Source organism: Pipistrellus hanaki (assembly GCF_964339955.1).
Source record: "Pipistrellus hanaki genome assembly, chromosome: 8".
Taxonomy (NCBI): domain Eukaryota; kingdom Metazoa; phylum Chordata; class Mammalia; order Chiroptera; family Vespertilionidae; genus Pipistrellus; species Pipistrellus hanaki.
In genome coordinates this window covers 28,360,982-28,380,799 of record NC_140510.1, presented here as the reverse complement: position 1 = coordinate 28,380,799, position 19,818 = coordinate 28,360,982, and the positions used below count along the sequence as shown (strand labels likewise).

At 39.7% G+C, this 19,818-nt stretch overlaps 1 protein-coding gene across 5 annotated transcripts in view; it reads right to left on the bottom strand.

Moving 5' to 3' along the window:
- MBD5 (methyl-CpG binding domain protein 5) overlaps positions 1-19,818 on the bottom strand; it is a 348,517-nt gene that overhangs the window by 5,196 nt on the left and 323,503 nt on the right. For 4 of the 5 annotated variants that reach the window (XM_084893024.1, XM_084893026.1, XM_084893023.1 and 1 more), the window contains 2 exons: positions 8,112-8,185; positions 2,264-2,339 (listed from right to left, as the gene is read on the bottom strand). In XM_084893024.1, the coding sequence (XP_084749150.1) occupies positions 2,264-2,339; positions 8,112-8,185 (150 nt within the window). The remainder of the gene's footprint in view (positions 1-2,263; positions 2,340-8,111; positions 8,186-19,818) is intronic. The other variant, XR_014795804.1, reaches the window with a different exon arrangement.

The following is a 19,818-nucleotide window of genomic DNA, read 5'->3' as shown; positions in this document are numbered from 1 at the left end:
TAAAAATAGCATTTATGCATTTTTTCAAAATGCCTCTTCCTCTTAACCCTTTCCTATATATTAAAAAAAAAATCATAGCCTCTGATAAGGGGTTATAACTGAAATCTTTTTATAATCAAGGAAAGCCATTATTCAAGAATGTAAACTATTATAGTAACCCATGAAAAGGTATTTTGTTTAGCCATATGATGTTTTACTATTTCAAAAATAGTTGTCAACACTAAAAGGAGAGAAAGAGGAAAAGGGAGAGAAAGAGAAAAAGGGAGAGGGAGAGGGAAAAGGAGAAGGAGAGGGGGAGAGAGGGGAAGAGAGAAAGAGAGAAATTTTATTTCTAGACTTCTAGTATCTCACAAAAACAAGGAGCCCCTCTTGCAGGGACTCACACTCCAGTTGCCACAGTCCCTGTGACCTGCCACAGTCCCGGGGCCACAGAGGCCAACGTCCTGAGGCAGGCACTAGTGAGAGACTTGCTAAACCCATTTTCTCTTCTTCCCGAGAAGACACCTTGTATAAGGCATGTCTTTGTCCATGAGTTCAGAAGGCCACGTGAGCCCCAGCTGTGCATAGAGCGTCAGCCTGCGGACTGAAGGGTCCCAGGTTCAATTCAGGTCAAGGGCACATGCCTGGGTTGTGGGCTTGATCCCCAGCTGCAGGGGGGCAGCTGAACAATGATTACCTCTCATGATTGATGTTTCTATCTCTGTTTCCCTCTCTCTTCCTCTCTGAAATCAATAAAAATATGTTAAAAGGAAAAAAAAAAAAAGGCAACATGATTGGGTCAGGCCCAGAGGGTCAGCAGGAGTGTTACCTGCCGGGCCTGGCCTGTCAAACCTATCCAGCTGGTGCTCTGTGTGCACTCTCTTCTCTAGGCTGTTGGGCTGGACACAAAGGTTATCATGGAGCACCCTGAGGCTCTAAGGAACAGTGGGTGCTAAAGAACCTGTGCCCCTGAACACCTGTGTGGAGTGAGACCTTCCCCAGTCGGAACCAGGCGGGAGCGAGCAGTCACTGCAGAGCCTCTAAGACTGGCAGTGGCAGGCAGCCTGGTCTCACCAGCGCCTCTGTGTGGGCACGTCTCAGTCCACGCAAATTACTGTTTTCCTCACACCTGACTCACCTTACCTATGGATGTTATGTGCTTGGTCCTAGGAGGCATTTGAGTATGTAATCCTAGTTCCAGACTTTTCTGTCACTCTGCCGGGAAAATTAACACCGCAGGGCCTCAGGGTGCCCATCTGTGAAATGATGGGTTTGATCACAGAGTCTCTAAAGACCTCACCCGCCCCAGCATTCTGTGAGTCTATGACATACACCTGTCACACAACAGCCACTGGATGACTCTCAGATAACCGTGTTAGCACAAAGTGTCAATATTTAAAACGATTACCAAAATGATACTTGAAGGACAATGATTAAATTGCTTACATCTAACGCTGTTATATGCACTGTTCAATAAAGGAAAGAAAAAGTAGATACTATTTCTCTAAAACCAAAGATTATAGTGTTAATTGGCTTAACAACAAGAGTTTTGTGCCAAATATTTTATTTTTTAGCTGACAGTGGAAAGGAAATGAGAGGTCTGTGAACTGTTGATCTTGACCCTGTTGTTCAATTTCACTTTTTTGTTCTATGGACAAAATTTGTATCAGTGGCCGAAACCGGTTTGGCTCAATGGATAGAGTGTCGGCCTGTGGACTGAAAGGTTCCAGGTTCTATTCCCGTCAAGGGCATGTACCTTGGTTGCGGGCACATGCCCAGTAGTGGGTGTGCAAGAGGCAGCTTATCTATGTTTCTCTCTCATTGATATTTCTAGCTCTCTATCCCTCTCTCTTCCTCTCTCTGTAAAAAAAAAAAATCAATAAAATATATTTGAAAATAAATAAATTAGGCTTTTAAAAAAATTTGTATCAGTGAATATTTAGGCAACATTAATGGCCACGCTATTCAGAATCCAATGCAGAAAGCTGTGGTTTGAATTCAATATTTTGTTGCTCATATTTTTTAAAAACGCTATATGCTGGGGGTGGGAGGTGGTGGTGGTGGGGGGAAGTTACCTATACAGAAAAAGACATAGCTAGTACTGGTAGGCTATTTTTTCTTAAATTACTTTTGGATCTATTCTGATGTCGGTCTTCTTTAGAGCCTAGTAATTTAGGATTGCTACATGAGTTGCTTGACCATATTTTAGAGACTACAGCAAAAAAAGTGCAATACAATTTATTTTCAAAGAAACACAGTATAATGGAAAAACGAATTAACTTACAGTTCCAGACATTTTGTCCAGTTCACTCATGGCCTCATGAATAGCAGCTTCTAAATGGTTATTTAACTTTCCACTTCTGGAATTAATGAAAACAACACATCAGATTAATAAATTAAAGAAACAAAGCAGCAGTTTAATTCCCTCATCAGAAAACAGAAATACCAATTCCACCAGAGAAAAATCAACTTATCGTCACATTTGGAAAATTCACATGACAACACATTCTGGAATTCTCTCCACTGAAGGCTGATGATAAAATAGCAGATCTATTTTTATTTATTATTTTTTTATTTTTTTTGCAGGGGAGAGAGGGAGGGAATTGAACACAGATTGGGGAAAACAGATTCTTTCCCCTTGCGCATGCTTCTTCCACATCTGATCATTTTGCAAAGAATGTGGGCCACGGGTCTCTTTCCCACAGACGCTGCTTGTCTTCCCGCCTGTCCTGCGTGCCTTGTGGGTCTGGCTTGTTTCTGTTCCGGCAGCAGCCAGGCATGTGGCCAAAGGGAAGGGCGGAGGGGCTGAACTGCGGGCTCTGGCCACTAGGGAGCTCCCTCTCCCTTCTCTGGAGCTCCTGGCTTCAGAGGCTAGTGAAGGAAGGCTGATAGCCAGATGGGAACCGGCTGCAGAACTCGCCACACCCAAGGCGCCCTCCATGCGCCCCCCCCCCCCAAAAAAAAACAAAAAACAACAACACAAAAACACACACAAAACACCCAAATGGCATAACTGTTTGAACAGATAAAGACTGACAGTCTCAGAATGTCTATCACTTGCCTGACCTTTCCTCCCCATTCAGCATTCTTTTACGCACGTTTGGCCTGAATAACACCCAGGGCACATCTGCCTTGATGGAAACTTACATCGAGGAAGCTGTTGGACTAGTTACTAAACGCAGGCAAATCCATACTAGCCGTCTCTGCAGTCACGGACCCTTTGTCCATTCCGTTAACCTGTTTCCCCTGCTCTATGTGTATAAATAATTACCCAGTTATTCTGAGTAAGGTGATCCATTTCACTTATCTTCCCAGGACAACTATGAGAAAAACTGCAGAGCTTTCCAAGGGTTAAACTGTATCTCAGCATCTACAGAAAGACCAGAGATTTACAGATGCAGAAGAATTTGGCTCACAGTCCCACTTAATCTGGCTCACGGCCCGTTTAAAATGCATTTGCCTTTAGATGAGCCCTTTCGGCTCACCGCACTCCTTGCCAGGTTTTATCCTCCAGTCCAGGGCTGACCATTCATACACCTAGTGTCTGGGTATTCCTTGAAGAACTCCGAGTCTTCCATCCCTCAGTAGCACAGAGCGGGGCACACCATGATGCCTATGTTTACTAAATAAAAAGATGTGTCCCAGGGTAGCATGCTGGCCCTATGTTTTGGAAAACATATAGTATGCACTTAAGTCAGTTTAACTGAAAGAAAAGATAAATGCATTGGCTGTAACCACATTATAAGGCTAATGTAACACCAAACCTCTCCCACCCACCTTTTGCTGACCTGTAAGCTAACCTCCAGCTTTTTTATTTTCCCTGTGTGCTTTTAGAAATCTAAACAATGCAGAAAAATGCATAAAATAAATGACCGACTCCTAACAAACCCATTTCCAAGAATAAACTGTTAACACATGACATATTTAAGTCCTTTTTAAAAAAAAAATTGAAGTTGACGTTCCCATTTTTCATCAATTCCCAGGCCCATTCTCTCCCACCCTCCTCTCAAAGGCAACTGTCTTCCTTCTAGAATGTGTTCATATTTTATGATTATTCATAAACAGTACCTAGGATTGTGTTATCAGCTTTTAAATATATATATTTATATATTTATATTTATATACCATTCTGCAACTTATTTCCCTCCCCACACACTTATTACTGTTTTTGAGCACTGTCCATAAACTGTTTCTATTTACCTACCCATTCTGGTTTTAAGAGGGCCGGGGTATCATCTTGGGGAGTCAGTCTGCCCTCTTTTCCCAGTGAGGAGTTGGCTAGGCAGAATTCTGGGTGACTGGGCAGGAATCCAGTCCCAGGACTGCAGGGCCGCCTACCCTTGGCTGAGGTTTTTGTGGGCTGTTTGGAGAAGGTCTTGATAGTTGCTCAACACTATTACACCTTGTGTTATGTGCTAAATAGATTTATCCTTACTATTTTTTTGTATTGAAAAGTATGAACATATGTTTTAAAATATATTTCTTTGTTACACAATTCGATTATAAGATCTTCTGGGTTTAAAATTGACTATATGAAGTTTTAAATATCTAAAAGATGGTAAAAAGTTTCCATGAAAAATCATCAGAGAATCTTGTTTCTATCACCTTTACCTTAACAAAAATAACTATTTATTGAAAATTTTCTGTGCCAAGAATTGTGTTAAATCTTTATATCATTATCTTATTTAACCCATACAACAATCCTAAAAGGTAGGTATTATGACAAATTTTGCATGCAATACCTTATTACTTTTTTAGGGGGAACTGGTAAAACCAATTTTAATTTTGTAACGAGGAAGATGAAAATTTAAGTATAAATAGTTTTAAAAGTAATAAACAGAGTCATAAAAACTTTATGTAACTAATGAAAATTACAGTGGCTGCACTAATCTACATTCCCACCAGCAGTGAGTGAGGGTTCCCTTTTCTCCACCACTTCTCCAACTCTTGTTATTACTCTTCTTGTTGAGAAGAGCCATCGACATGGACAGACCTTGAGAATGTTATGCTAAATGAAATAAGCCAGTCAGAAAAAAGCTAAGAACCATATGCTTTCACTCATGTGGGATATAAAACTGAAACTCACGGACACAAACAGCAGTGTGGTTGGTGGTTGCCAGGGGGAAGGAGGAGAGGGTGTGGGATGAAGGAAGCCTAATATATGATGACGAAAGATTTGACTTTGGGTGGTGGGTATACAGTGCAATATGCAGATCTTGAATATACTGAACTCTATAGCTAAAACTTATGGGATCCTACTAACCAATGTCACCCAAATAAGTTTAATTAAAAAAATGTCAATAACATCTCCATTAAAGAAGATAAATCATTTAATATTACCTGTTAAGTGAAAAGCTAGAATTTTAGGGGATTGTGATCTCATTTTTCAACAAGATATTTAAAATGTTTGCAACTACCTCGTATTAATGTAAGCTAAATTAGTATAATATTGTTTTTCTTTAACAAACTTAAGTAGTTAATAGAGGAAGTAGTGAGTACTCTTGGAAGACAGGATAGATACAGAGATGCGGGACATGAAACTACTTGACTATATCATGAGGATCCGAGAGTGATGTCCCCAATGTCAAATCTCCAGACCAATTTTTACTCTCCCTTGTCGGGTAGGGGGAAAATGAGCTTAAAAGAGGAAGAAAAAACTCCAAGAGTTCCTGAAATGAACAATTAGAGAAAATTCAGCCCTCCAGTCCAGAGGGCCTCCCTGTGGTGTCTATTCTACTATTTTCTGTACCCTGCTGACATTTAATAATAAACATTTTTACTAATGGACACTCTAAAACCTACTTGATTAAGCAATTGATGCTCATATAATCACATTTCTAGTTATTAATGGAGATAATTGCCACTTCTCATCTCCATTGCCTATATTGCCACACATTATCCTTTTCTTCACTAATTAAAAAAAAAGCCAGGTACACATCTGTGAATGGCACAAGAAATAAGAGGGAAATGAGAAATTGCATGTTGCTCTACACTGTCACGTTTACATTCTGGGCCACTTCATGCAGAACAGATTTGGAGAAATCTTAAAGGTCAAGAACCTTAGAGTCTAAAACATTATCATAGAGAAAGTATGAAGATTTAAGAAAATTTTACACACTAAGTATTATTTCTTGGTTTTAAACTAAAAGTATGATTTGTTTTATTACTTTATCATTTTCCAGCTTTGTAAAAATCAGGGTACCAAATAATTTATATGTTTGTATAAGACAGGTATTTTAATCTTCACATAAATGAAAACCATAATAATCCTAAAAGCTATGGAATTTTTCTTGAACAAAGCTATTTCCTTTTTAAGTACAAAATGACCTGAGTAGTGTCATCAATAAATATGTTAATATTTCTTTTGCGGTTAGGCTGTAATAAGCATGTAAGTTTAAAGGTATTTTATTGTGCAATTTCTAGGTTGCTGAGGAATAAAGTGACTACATAAAGTTTTAAGCATTTAATACGGTGATAGAATATTTCAACTGCATAAATATCGGATAATTTTGTTTCTTTCACTTCTATCTTTCTAACAAAAATAACTATTTACTAAATATTTAATATGTACCAAGTACTATGTTAAGGCTCTGATTATGTTATCTATGTTACAAAAATCCTAAAAGGTAGGCATTACCATGCCTATTTTAGAAATGAAGAATTTAGGCACAGAGGAATGAAGTGAAAGAAACAGGATTTCAACTCAGATAAAAAAACAACCGCTTCCCAATCTTGTTCAATACCATCTTCCCCTTGCCATCTCTTCCTCTGTTCTTTCCCCCCCGGTCTACAAAAGCAGTCAAATCTTTGTAACCTTAAACATTTTTTATTGTTATTTTTCAGGAACTTCTCACATTAACGGTAGCAACCCATGGCCACTTTGTTTTTATAGCCACTACTCCAGTGTGAACCTGACCACTGGCCTCCAAACTGCCCAGTCAATGGAGATGTCTCAGTGTTTGTCTTACTGGGCCTCTGTTGAGCATTCTATCATCCCGAAACTTTTACCGTAGTCTTTGGCTTCTAACATCCTGCTCTCCTACTACTGATGACCCCCCTCCTTTCTGCCCATTCTGCCCATCTTTTCCAGTATTCTGTAGTAAGTTCAATGCCTCAATGTTGAATCCGGCCATTTTTACAATGTCAAATACAACGTCCGTTTCAGACCTGAGTGTCCAACCTATCCCACAGGCACCCACACAGCACCCAGCAGTTCTCCCTGACTTCTCTATTCCGATCAGGGTTTCTGCCACCCACCCGGACATCCAAACCAAAACCTGGGCAGGTGTCCTTGATGGCTTACTCTCCACAGGCCAGTCAGTCACCATGATGCTTGTGAAGACTGCATTGCATTATAGTGGAAACTGTGCTCCAAACATTATTTACTTGGACATTCTACATTTACTCAAAGTATAAAGATCTGGAAAAAAAATAATGTCCCAAAGTTCAACTTCTTGTTACAATTTCAAAGAGAACTTACTACATCTGCCCCAAGGAAAAAAAAATAATTCTTTGACTAATTTGCCAAACTGTAAATGGTAGACTTTTTGCTCTACTTTCAGAGACAATTTAATTGCTACATGTTGAGGATATTAATCAGATTCCCTTGTCCCCTGAATCAGAGGGATGGAGATGGAGGGAGTTAGGAAAGAGCTGATGCAGACCAAACCCTCCCTCCCCTCGCCGGTATAAATTGCTAAGAAAATGTTTTCTGAAGCAGCTAATTTGGTTTGTCTATAATGGGCCTCTTTGGTGATAACTACCACACTGTTCTTAGGCAGCCTACAGGCTGAACAAAATCAGCGAGATTTCATTGTCCTTTTGAAGGAAAACCAGTAAATTATATCCTTAAAATACTAAGTGGGCCCGGCAGGTGTTGCTCAGTGGTTGAACAACCAGAGGTCCTGGTCTGATTCCCAGTCAGGGCACATTCCCCGGGTTGCAGGCTTGATCCCCAATGTGGGGTCTGCGGGAGGCAGCTGATCAATGATTCTGTCATCATTGATGTTTCTATCTCTCTCTCCCTCCTCTCCCCTTCTCTCTGAAATCAATAATAAAAAAAAAAATAATAAAGAAATAAACCCAAAGTTTATTACTAAAAAATGGGAAGAAAAAAAAACAGTAGAGCTTACTTTCTGTTTCTTTTCCGGGCTCGGCTGTAGGCTTCTAAACCTTCTGTTAGTGTCTTCAGCTTCTCGGGCTCCACCTGAGTGAAGGTATGAAGACCAGATCACATTACCCAGACCTGCGATGGTTACCGCTGCTTTCTCTCTCCTGCCACACAGCAGGCTCTGCACCGGGGAGGGAGGCCCAGCCCCGCCCTGCCCTGCCCAGGGTCCTGTCCTCGCCCACAGAGCCTGACCCAGGCTCCACGCTGCAAACAGCGGCAGAAATGAAAGACCATTGGGCTTTTAAATTGTCAACATTTTAAAAAGTGTTTTAAGAACAAAACTTCGAAGTTTAATGACCTTCAATTGGCAAAATGATATAAATCAGAGGTCCTGGTTTGCTTTCTTCGTTTGCCTGCTATTCAGAAACTGCACATCTGTATCCCATCATTCAGGACAAGAGCAGTGGGGAGTGACGTAAGGAAAACACTTAAATTTTCTGAGCCTCAGTTTCCTCCTCTTCAAAATGAGTACCATAATACCTACCTTCCTGCTAGAATTGCTGTGAGATTCAAAAGGTGACAAGTCATGCTGAACAGTTAAGCAAGTATGAGCAGCTGTTACTACCCAGCATGCTAGGAGGCCCCACAGTCCTCACTGATGTGGGAAGAGGGCGTTGCTACACCTACGGGCGGTCCCCTCCCCAGTCCTGCTCCAGCGCGACCAGCCTCTGCGAAGCCTCCCCCCCATCAAACGGTAGCTGGGGGTCGTGGGGGAGGGGAGGTGCCTCGGCCAATAATCTCTATCTCGGTTTTTGAAACCACCTCCCCTAAGAAATACAATTAGTAAGTAGGAAAATTTGTATGTGATTTGTGAACAAAAACACCTTTAGAAAAACACTGCTACTTTTATTGATCTTTAAAAATAAAAGGATGCACTAAGTAAAAACAGTGTTACTTGGATAAACACAACTTCAAGGCAAATCCCCTGCCCACCCCTTAACCCTGCCCCACCCCCCCACCCTACCTTTATGTAAACATTCAGAGGTCCACAACATGCCTCATGAGTAAGAAAGTAAACACTAATACACGAGGGTATTATTGTTAACTTTTGTCTTTAAATCTTCCTGACCCCTGAATATTATTTACAAATGACTATTTTTTTTGTCCCCTTCAAATTTAGTACACAGTAATTAATGATCAATATAGTATTTGCACTGTCAAGTCTGAAAACAAGCATTTCTAAATATTCAGTGAGAGAAATAGTCAAATAGTGATGTTCGTATTTTGTCCTAAAGGATTCAAATATTTTATGTACACAAGTTCATTGGGGATAAGCAATCGATCATTGCCAGAACAAGAGATGACACTTCACAGGAGCCATGAAGAAAACGTCTTATCGGGATGATTAGAAAACCTTAAATGAATACATCCATGAATTGTTGGTTTTTTTTTTGTTGTTTTTTTTTTTTTAAATAGGTGCATGGATACATCTTCACATTTCATGTTAGACATGAGGTTTCATGGTGTATTCACTCACACCAAGAGAATATGGAAGATATTTCACACATTGCATTTGTGTAATTTGTAGCTAATTCCACTTATATTTAAATGGCCTTCTTGGCAGCAGGAAGGAAGCTCTCCTGTAATAGAAACTTCTATTAGACACAAACTGGTCTAGAGAGAGACCTCAGAGAGATGGATGGATGCAGGCAACAGAGCAGGTTCACAGTGAAAGAAAGCAAGACACCGCAGTACAAATGTTCCCTATTCATCTTAATTAAATAGAAAACAACGCTAAGTTAGGCCAAACTATTTTTTAAAGTCTTAAATTTTTTATTTTAATTAAATAAGGGGTAGTAAAGACATTTCTTGTGCATTTTTTTATGTAAAAGGCACAGATTATTAATGAATATGGTAATACTGAAAGCCAGCATTATTTTTGTTATTTTGCAGGTGGGACTCAGGAGTTTAAGTAACAGGGCCAGAACTGAAATTCATGTCTAACTCCAAAGCATTCAGCCTCCCTCTACCATACCAACTCGGACAGACATTGAAACATACAGTCATTTTATATATTAGTAGAGGCCCAGTGCATGGATTCGTCCACCAGTGGGTCCCTTGGCCTGGCCTGCGCACTCTCGTAATTCAGGACCCCTTAGGGGATGTCGGACTGTTGGTTTTGCCCTGATCCTGGCAGGCCTAGTATGCATATAAGATCTTTGGTTAATCTCTTTTTGCCCTATTCCCTCCCTTCTTCCCTCTGAGATTCATCAGTCTGTTCCATGTTTCCATGCCTGTGTATTGGGTGTCTGCTCCCTGGTGGTTAGTGCGCATTATAGCTACCGGTAGAACAGTTGAATGGTCAAATGGTCACTTAGATATATTTTATATATAATATGCATACACACACACACACCCACACACACAAACATAATAAAAAATTAAGTAAAATTATTTTAAATCAAGTTAAAATTTTATAGAAATTTAGACAATGCTAGCCCAAATTTGTTTTCACAATTTTTCTATGCTTATATAATTTTCTGGTGATTTTCCTGAATTAATTCTCTACAAGACTTCTTCACTTAATTTTGCCTGGAAGGCCCAAAGGTACTCTTACAACAAGCTATATTATTTATAAAGGAGTCAATGAACTTGACTGAGAAAGCAATGATGGTGCTTTCTAAAACCAACTATAAACACACATGTCTACGGATTTCTGATGTAACAGTATTATACATCTCCGGAGGTAAATATCTAGTTTATTTTGTTTGAAGAAAATTTAATAGAATTTTAGTACTCTACTGCAGTGTTTCCCAACCTTCTCTCATGATGAGAATCACCTGGTGGAGTTGTTAAAACACGGATTCCTGAATCCCAACTAAGAAGTGCTAAACTAGAATTTTTGGGAACATATAGGTAAAATTGTATACCTAACTAGTGCTCTAAGACAGATTTTATATACAGAGCACTAAGTTAGGTATGCAATTTTACCTATATGTTCTCAAAAATTCTAGTTTAGCACTTCTTAGTTGGGATTCAGGAATCCGTGTTTTAACAACTCCACCAGGTGATTCTCATCATGAGAGAAGGTTGGGAAACACTGCTCTACTGTATTGTGAATTTGCTAGAGGCCCGATGCATGAAATTCATGCCAGAGTAGGCCTTCCTTCCCCCAGCTGCCAGCACCAGCTTCCCTCTGGCACCCGGGACCCGGGCTTCCCTTGCAGCCCCAGCTTTGACTGGATGGTCATCCAGAAAGACATCCGGAAGGATGTCCAGTCTAATTAGCATATTACACTTTTATTATTATAGATGAAGAGTATGTGCTCTTTCCGGGGAAATATTCATAAACTTCACAATATTCAAGAAGCTCTTTAAAGATACCACCCACTCAAATGGCATCAGAGATGAACAAAATAAATTCAATTTCTAGTCAAATAGAAATTATATTATTTAATAAACATTCCCTCATAAATTACCTGGCTAACTTGTAAATGAAAAAAATACTGAAAAATCAAATACATGTGTTAAAAAGGTTAAACATATTTTATAAAACTGACCCTGAGGGAGCAGGAAATAACATACACAATACTCTTATTTATATTTATAATCTTACTAGAGGCCCGGGGCATGGATTCATGCACCAGTGATCTCTTGGCCTGGCCTGAGGGGATCTGGCTGAAAATGGCCCAGTGCACTGATTTGTGCACCAGTGGGGTCCCTCAGCCTGATGTGTGGGGATCAGGCTGAAACCGGCAGTCTGACATCCCCTGAGGGCTCCCAGATTGTGAGAGGATACAGTCCAGGCCAAGGAACCCCACCAGTGCACAAATCTGTTCTATTGATCAGTTGATTCCTGGCAATAGAACAGGCCTCTAGCATGCATATAAGATCTTCGGTTAATCTCTTCCTGCCCTCTCTCCTCCCCCCTTCCCTCTGAGATTCATCATGTTTGTTCCATGTTTCCATGCCTGTGCATTGATCGTCCTACCCGCTGGTGGTCAGTGTGTGTCATAGCTACCAGTCGTATGATCAGACAATTAAGATATTAAGCTTTTATACAGATAGATAGATAGATAGATAGATAGATAGATAGATAGATATTCCCTGTACATTTACACACCAGGGGTTCCAAAAATTATTTCAGTCCTATCTTGATGTCAAATTGGGGGAAGACTTTATAATGCATCATTACTGCTCACATATTCTCATTCTAGTATGACGATGCTATTGTAAAGGCCAGGATGACATTTGTACATATATCACTTAAGAATTAGAAAAAGACATCCAGAATTTATATGGATTTACAATTCCCATATTACATCATATATAAATGCACACATATGTTCATTTTTTTTTTTTACTCCTAAATTCCTTCTTTCACTCACGTTCTTTAGATATAGCAATTCCTTGATGTAAATAGTCCTAGAGCTGTTCAGTCAGGCTAGAAACGTGTGCATAAAGCCAGACATTATTATACAGTGAAAGTTTGAGTGTTTTCTAAACAGTCTAAATCTCTGGTTGCTTCTTTTGTTCACAAGGCACATATCAAAACTTGGTAATTTAACTAAGTTTGATTTGGGGTCAGCACAGTAACAGGTATGTATCTCAAGAGAAACTTAAAGTCTGTGACAAGTGAAGATACAAACCTTCCAGATAGCAAGCTGTCCCTCTGAAAGTGAGTTGCAGTAGAAACAGGGGAAACCTTGTAAGACAGAGAACTGCCATCTGCAAGCCAAGCTGACAGGTGAGGCCTCAGAAAGAACCAACCCTGCTGACATCTTCATCTCAGATTCCTAGTCTTCAGAATTGTCAGAAAATAAGTTTCTATTGTTTAAGCACTCCACCGCCTCAAATTGAGGTATAGAATATATGAGAAGAACCGGGAACAAAAATCCCAGATCAGCCCTAGCTGTTTTTGCTCAGTGGCTAGAGCATTGGCTTACAGACTAAAGGGTCCAGGAGTCAATTCCTGTCAAGGGTCCAGGATTCAATTCCCAGCAGGGGGCATGCAGGAAGCAACTGATCAATGATTCTCTCTCATCATTGATGTTTCTCTCTCTCTCTCCCTCTCCCTTTCTGAAATCAATAAAAATATATTTGGGGAAAAAAGTCCCAGATCACTTTTGAATAGAGCCAGTTAATTAGAGAATGTTAACAATCCTGATAACAGGATGAAATCTCTTGGTGATGACTTTGTGGCTACTTAGCGCTGAGGCAAAGCTGTTACACAGAGGTCAAACACAGAGCACAAGCCACATCACAGATTTCATAACCGAGATAGACAGCTGATCTCGAGTTCCCCTTCCTACTTCACTTCTCCATCCCATCTCTACAGTGTCAGCAGCTAATGTTGGGGAAAAGTTATCATGCCAAGTACTACTTAGAGTTAGGAGACCAGGCTTTCCTGCCTACGACTTGTGTCCTTGGGAATGCCACTTCTCTGAGATTCAGTTCTCTCATCTGTAAAATGGGGATAATTGTGCACATTTTTATGGGTCATTGAGAGAATCTAAAAAGACAGTGAACAGGAAGATGCTCTATCAACACCAAAGTGGCTTTTCCCAAAGTGCCACTGGTGGCGTGCGAAATTATTTTAGGTGAAACATGGACAGACCTTAAACACTTTTAATAGTTATATATTTGTATAAATTTGTATTAGAAAAATACAAAAACCATTCTACTTATGATTCTCACATATATTATAACTTAGAAGTAAAGAAGCTATTTAAAAAGTGGCTTCAATAGTGCCTAATACAGTATGTGGTAAAAAAAAAAATTTTTTTGTTAAATGAACAAATGAGTAAAGAAAAATTTAAATTAAGTAATAGCATATGTAACATATCATGTTAGCTGAAGTTTGGGAGACACAGCTCTGAAGAATTAAGAGAATATGGCAGTTCCTAGGCTCATTTTCTCTCTCTATAAAAGCCTAAGCGACTGTTACAACTGGTTGACCAAATGGCCAGTCACTATGATATGCACTGACCACTAGGGGGCAGACGCTCAACAAAGGACCTGCACCTTGGTGGTCAGTGTGCTCCCACAGCCAACCTCCTGTGACCAGCCAACCTCCCGTGGTCTCTCCCACCTGGCCCTGATCAGGACTGGGCTAGATGTCCCTGACTGGCCCCAATCACCGGCTAGGCCAAGGGATCCCGCCTGTACACAAATTCATGCACCGGGATTCTAGTTATCAAATATTAAATAGTAAGTATTTTTTTTTTAAATCTTCAAGCTGAAAAAGTCTTGCTAACTTAAGTGCAATATGTCAACATTTTTGAAAGAATGGCAATTAATGGTAAATAAGTAATTTGGGATAAAATGTTAACTCACCTGTGACAGAAAGGATGAACTTAATTTTCCAATAGAACTCATGAAAATATCACTAAGGTGAATTCATTTTTTTCCAATGAACTAATCAAATCCACATTATTACTGTGTTAGTGACACTATCTGAGGGTGTGTGTGTGTGTGTGTGTGTGTGTGTGTGCGTGCTTGCCCTCCTCACTTTGGAAAGTGGTATCTTTGAGTACTAGAGAACTACACTGCAGGACTAGAGTAAATCTAAAATGAGACAACAAATTTCAGAATGAAATTTCACAACACATAAACACATAATATGATTTGGATAAATTTGTAAATCCGAAGAAACACTGTTGAAAAGCTCAGGTAACAGAAGCACATATTTGCCTGAGATCTGAGATTGCATTTGCTACCATCTACGTTAAAACTGCACTGCCAGCTCGAGAACTCTGGATTAGCTCAGTATCTGTGAATGGAGACAGGCCTCCTTCCCTTCTTAGATGCTGCCTGAAAGAAAAAGTTCACAATATTCCACAATCCACCAGTGCAAAGCTTACAGTCTGATCTAAATGTTTGACTCAGTTTAGTCTTTTTTCCTAACATTCCCATTTTCTGGTCTCATCTAGTTCTTTATTTGTATTATCTCTCAAGTTTTGATTGAGCACTGACTTTCTTAGCCTGGATCTTACTGTACTTATGACTTTTCAAAAACTATTTTGCTTCCTCTTCAAGAAGATTCTGTTGATACAGAGCACTGATTGCCCCTGCTGCCCTGCCAGCCAAAATGTAGCTCAAATACTATCGATATGGATTCTGTACAGAGGAAAGGGTTCATTTCCAACAGAGGCTAAGAAACGAAGTAAAGGGGATATACAAAGGACAATTTAAAAGAAGATGATAGCACCAAACAATACAACCAGCTCACACTGAAAAGCAAGCACAGGAAGAATGGTCTTGAAAATAAAATGTTTAAACATCACAGGACGGCACACCTCCCAAATCCAGTCCCCAGTCTCAGTTCCTTAAGTTCTACATCCCCCAAATACGATGCAGGCTGTCTCTGGTTTTGCTCTACTCTGTCAAACGTGTGCATGTGACGCTGAACTGATATGCAGAAGTGTGATATCCCAAATCAATTTTCTTATGAGTTTTAATAATGATATGTTTTGTCTGCTTTGAACGACTATATAAAGAACTCTTCTTATTTCTTCTTGTCAAATACAACGGTGTGGAAAAAATCTAAGTGTGAGTCTGGAGAAGGGGCACCCTGCCCACTGCTTCCACAGACCTGCTCCATTTGCCCAGGTGGTGCCGCACTGGAAGGGAGAACTTTCCTGGGTAATCAAGAGATATCCCTGCTTGTCAATCAACAGCAAATGTCTCATCGGAAAGAAACATGTTGGTGCCAATCTAGAAAGAAATCCTTTCCTAAATTGGGCTCGAGTCAAAATGCATAGTGGATACTAGAGCAATAAAATGTGAAGACCAGCGGGGCAGTGTTCAAAGAGTAAAAATGATCTACTTAGAAAGAAAAAAGAATTTTATTTTCCAATCATTAAAAAAGAAAAAGAGAAACATCCCTTTTCAGGCTAATGTAAGATCAAAGATGAGAATGCCAAAATTTGTTTTTGAAAACGTGCTGTAACGTGTTTTTGTAATGTGCTGAAATGAGCACTTAAAGATACCTATTGCATAGGCTTCACCTGTTTGCACATTATATATAGCACGTAGGTGTGGCCCCAATGGAAGTCCTTTTCCTTTCCAAGAATTCTCTGATCCATTGCCAAGAACTGGCAGTGCCTCGCTGGCCATGACCTTGTACTTGAGCACTGCAATGAAGTCTTACTCTTAGCCACTGAACCTCAAACTATGACGTGTTCAGAGTTAGAGAAACTTGCATTTCTTTTGAAAAATTGTATGTATCTTCCAGAACATGCTTCATGACAAACTGCTAATTAAAGAAAAAAAAGTATTAGTAAGACAATACCACTTCCTAAATGCACAATAAGGCTCTGAAGACCCTCCATTGAACACTGGTACAGTACTCGAGGGGTGATTCAGTCCAACTTTTCGCAGACTGTTAAAAATCTACATCATGTTGTTGAGTTTGTGTGTGTGTGTGTGTGTGTGTGTGTGTGTGTATGGGGGTGTGTGTGTGTGAAGAAGGTAGAGGAAGAAAGTCTGAGTTGATGGTTTTTAGAAAATCTGAGGAGGAGGGGGCTTTCAAGTTCACTCAACAAATGGAGAGCTTTGAAATGTTTCCAAGTCAACTCCTACTTGAAATGAGCAGCTAATATTAATTTATAATCAGAAATGCCAATATGTCTGATGTGCTGAGGTTTATTAAAAAGTCATAAACTATTTTACTCATTAATTATATTCCTTATACTCCTTTTATCATCATCCTGTATTCATGGATAGTAAACCCTGCATTCCTAGATAATGCCTAGATGAACACTAACGAAGGTCAGATGGCCACAGCTCTATAATGGTGAGAACCAAATTAATCAGGTATCGTGCATACAGAATATGGATGAGGAGGTTCATTTTTGCTGAGCCTCTTTTGTGTTTCAACTCTTAAAACATCATCCTAAATAGGAATTAATATTCCCATTTGAGATTAACATACATACCCAGGACCATCTTGGTAACTGGCAGAGCTGGGATGAAGCTCACGTCAGAATGCCCAAAGCCCACGCCTTCCCTGCCACACCTTGCTCTCTCTCTAGTTCTCTGTAGACCGTATTCACACAGTGTTAATGCTTAGAAATTATACCTCTTAGGAAGTAATCTCAGAAACTGCAGAACATTTCTAATGGCTTATTCGTAATTCTGCTATATGTCATACCCCCACCAAAGACTGAAAGTGCCTTTCTAAAATAATAAACTGGACAGATCCTTTACTATCATGACAGATAGCTGGCTAAAGCATCGACTTATGGACAAATGGCTCTGGAGATGTCAGCCCCCAAAGACAACAGTGCTCCAATCAGCACTGACCACTCAGCACAGAAACCGCGCATACAACCAACAAACACCAGAGGTGCCTGATTTGCTCTGAACTAGTAACTTGCAATCTTGTCAATCAATTATCTATTGTTTCTGCTTTGCCTACTTTCAAAAAGAATCCGAATGTCCAGCTCAGAACAAAGACTGCAACAGAAAATAAATAAATGATAGGTTTGTGGGATGTGGGGGGTGCAAAATGGGGTGGGGCGGGGTGGGGAGATAAGACAATAAATCTATTCTCAAACTTGAATTAACATAGATTTTACCTGGTGGGATCTGACAGGGGCTTGGATTAATTTACTTTGTTAGACATAGAAATGGAATGAAAAACTGAGAGGCTAAAAAGGTTTAAAAGGATAATGTGTAAGAAAGTTGTCCGGCAACTTTCTCTGAGACGCTACAAAGATAAACACTAGGAAAAAGGGTCCCTTCTGCATTAGTGAGGTTGAATTAATAAGATCTTACTACTCGTATAATAAACCGATTGTCTATGGCGTCAGCCTCTTTCGACATTATTAACATGTCAGGCGTTGCCACGGTGTATGGAGGGAGCCCTAATGCACACTTCCCTTTTTTAAAAGCGGAAGTCTGGTTATTAATGTAAAGACTTTATCCACCGAGGACTAAGGGGCTCTACGTAAATAATCTTCATACTTTGTTCACTCGAATCAGAGTACAAATTTAGAAAATGTTTTAATGGGAATCTTTCAGAATAGATTGTGCTTTGTCTCACACAGATACTAAACACAGTTTAATCTTTTTTGGATGCACCGGGGTCACGAAGGCAGCAGGCCAAGGTCACTGGGCTTGAAGTCAGACAGACCTGGGTTTGAAATGGTGCCTTTTCTGGCGTTAGAAATTGGGGACACGGTGTGGCTAGCTGGGCACCGTTAAATAAAGTACGAGGAAGCCCTTCCTTTGTTTTGTGAACTATAGGAGAAAAAAGATTCTTTGTGAAGTAGTACTTTGTTGTTTTTAGTTTGTGAAAAAGTGACGAAGGCCCTGAAAAGAATCGAGGGTTTGAAAAATACTAAGTGCCCTAGAGTATTCAAGGCTGTGATACCTTGCTTTTTAATGACAGCTAAATATTTCATGTGCTATTAATATTTCATTACATGCTTTTCATTTTTTTTTACCTCTACATGTCTACTTTAAATTATTTTTCTGAATTACTAAAAATATTTGTAGTGTATCTTGATGTCAACGTTTTGAGAATGCGAAGTTACAATGTCAGCCCGTGAGAGGGGGGACATTTGCATTTACAGAAACAATTTTATTCTCCCAATTAAGAATTTTCTTATTGCTTACAAGCAAGAATGAAGAATCTGGGTTTTTGAAACGTTATTTTATAGTGAATGAAAACCAGGTGCTTACTTAAATGAAGGAAAATAAATGTTTCTTGGACTCTTAGATAACGACTTTTTTTTTTAGTTTACCTCCCCTCTATATCAGCGAGGAACTCAATCTTAGGGGTTCGCTGACACAGACTAATGGGAAGATCAGGAGCGTTGTTTGCTGGGAAATGTGTTAGAAGCACATGCCTTTGTTCTCCAGGGGACGTGGGAGCTGTGCAGACAAGGCTTTCGGGACAGGAAGAAGGTTTCCGGGAAAGGGAAGCCATCATCCTTCCTTTCCTGAAGCTTTGGTAAAATCTCACCTTAAAAGAGGCTGGGTTTCATGTGCACAGACATTCTAAAACAGTTCAATGTCTACATCTAGTATTTGCAGCAGTTCCATTTGTATCATAAGAGCCCAATTTTGCTGTTTCTAATTATTTTGGAATAAACTGTCAAAAACATTTAGGTTTATCAACCTAACGATTGTTTGTCTGTTCTCGGAGAGATTAGAGAGCAAAATGTTTTGTGACTAGGAGTATGGAATTCATTTTCTTATCAAACACAGAAACATTATGGCCAAAGTGTATCCTGACAAGTATATATTAGGCGTATAAGCAACGGGTTTCGGGACCTCCCGGTCATTTGCAGAAAGACAATCCTTTTATTGTGCTGGCAAAAATGCCTTTAGGTTTCCTGCCATTAAACCTAAGTGCCAGTGAAGGTTTGCGCAGAGTTGACAAAGCTTTATACAATATGCTCTTTAACAGAATAATACCTATACCTGGAAGAGTAATTTCTATTTCCCAAGGAGATGAAAAATTATGTTTCTTCACTATATGTGAGAAGCATACATTATTATCTCCTCCTGGTCAGATGTAGATTTTTCTATCTACTTTATATACTTGCCTATTTCTTGCCTATTGAGTCACTTCCACCAACGGTGGGGCAGGGGTGGGGGAAGCCCAGAAGACCCCTACTAATTTCTTCTAAATTGAATGGTAGTTTCACGGAGAGGTTTTCCTTTAATTTATACGATCAGATTGTGTTAAGTAGAACCAGATTACGGGGCTAAACATT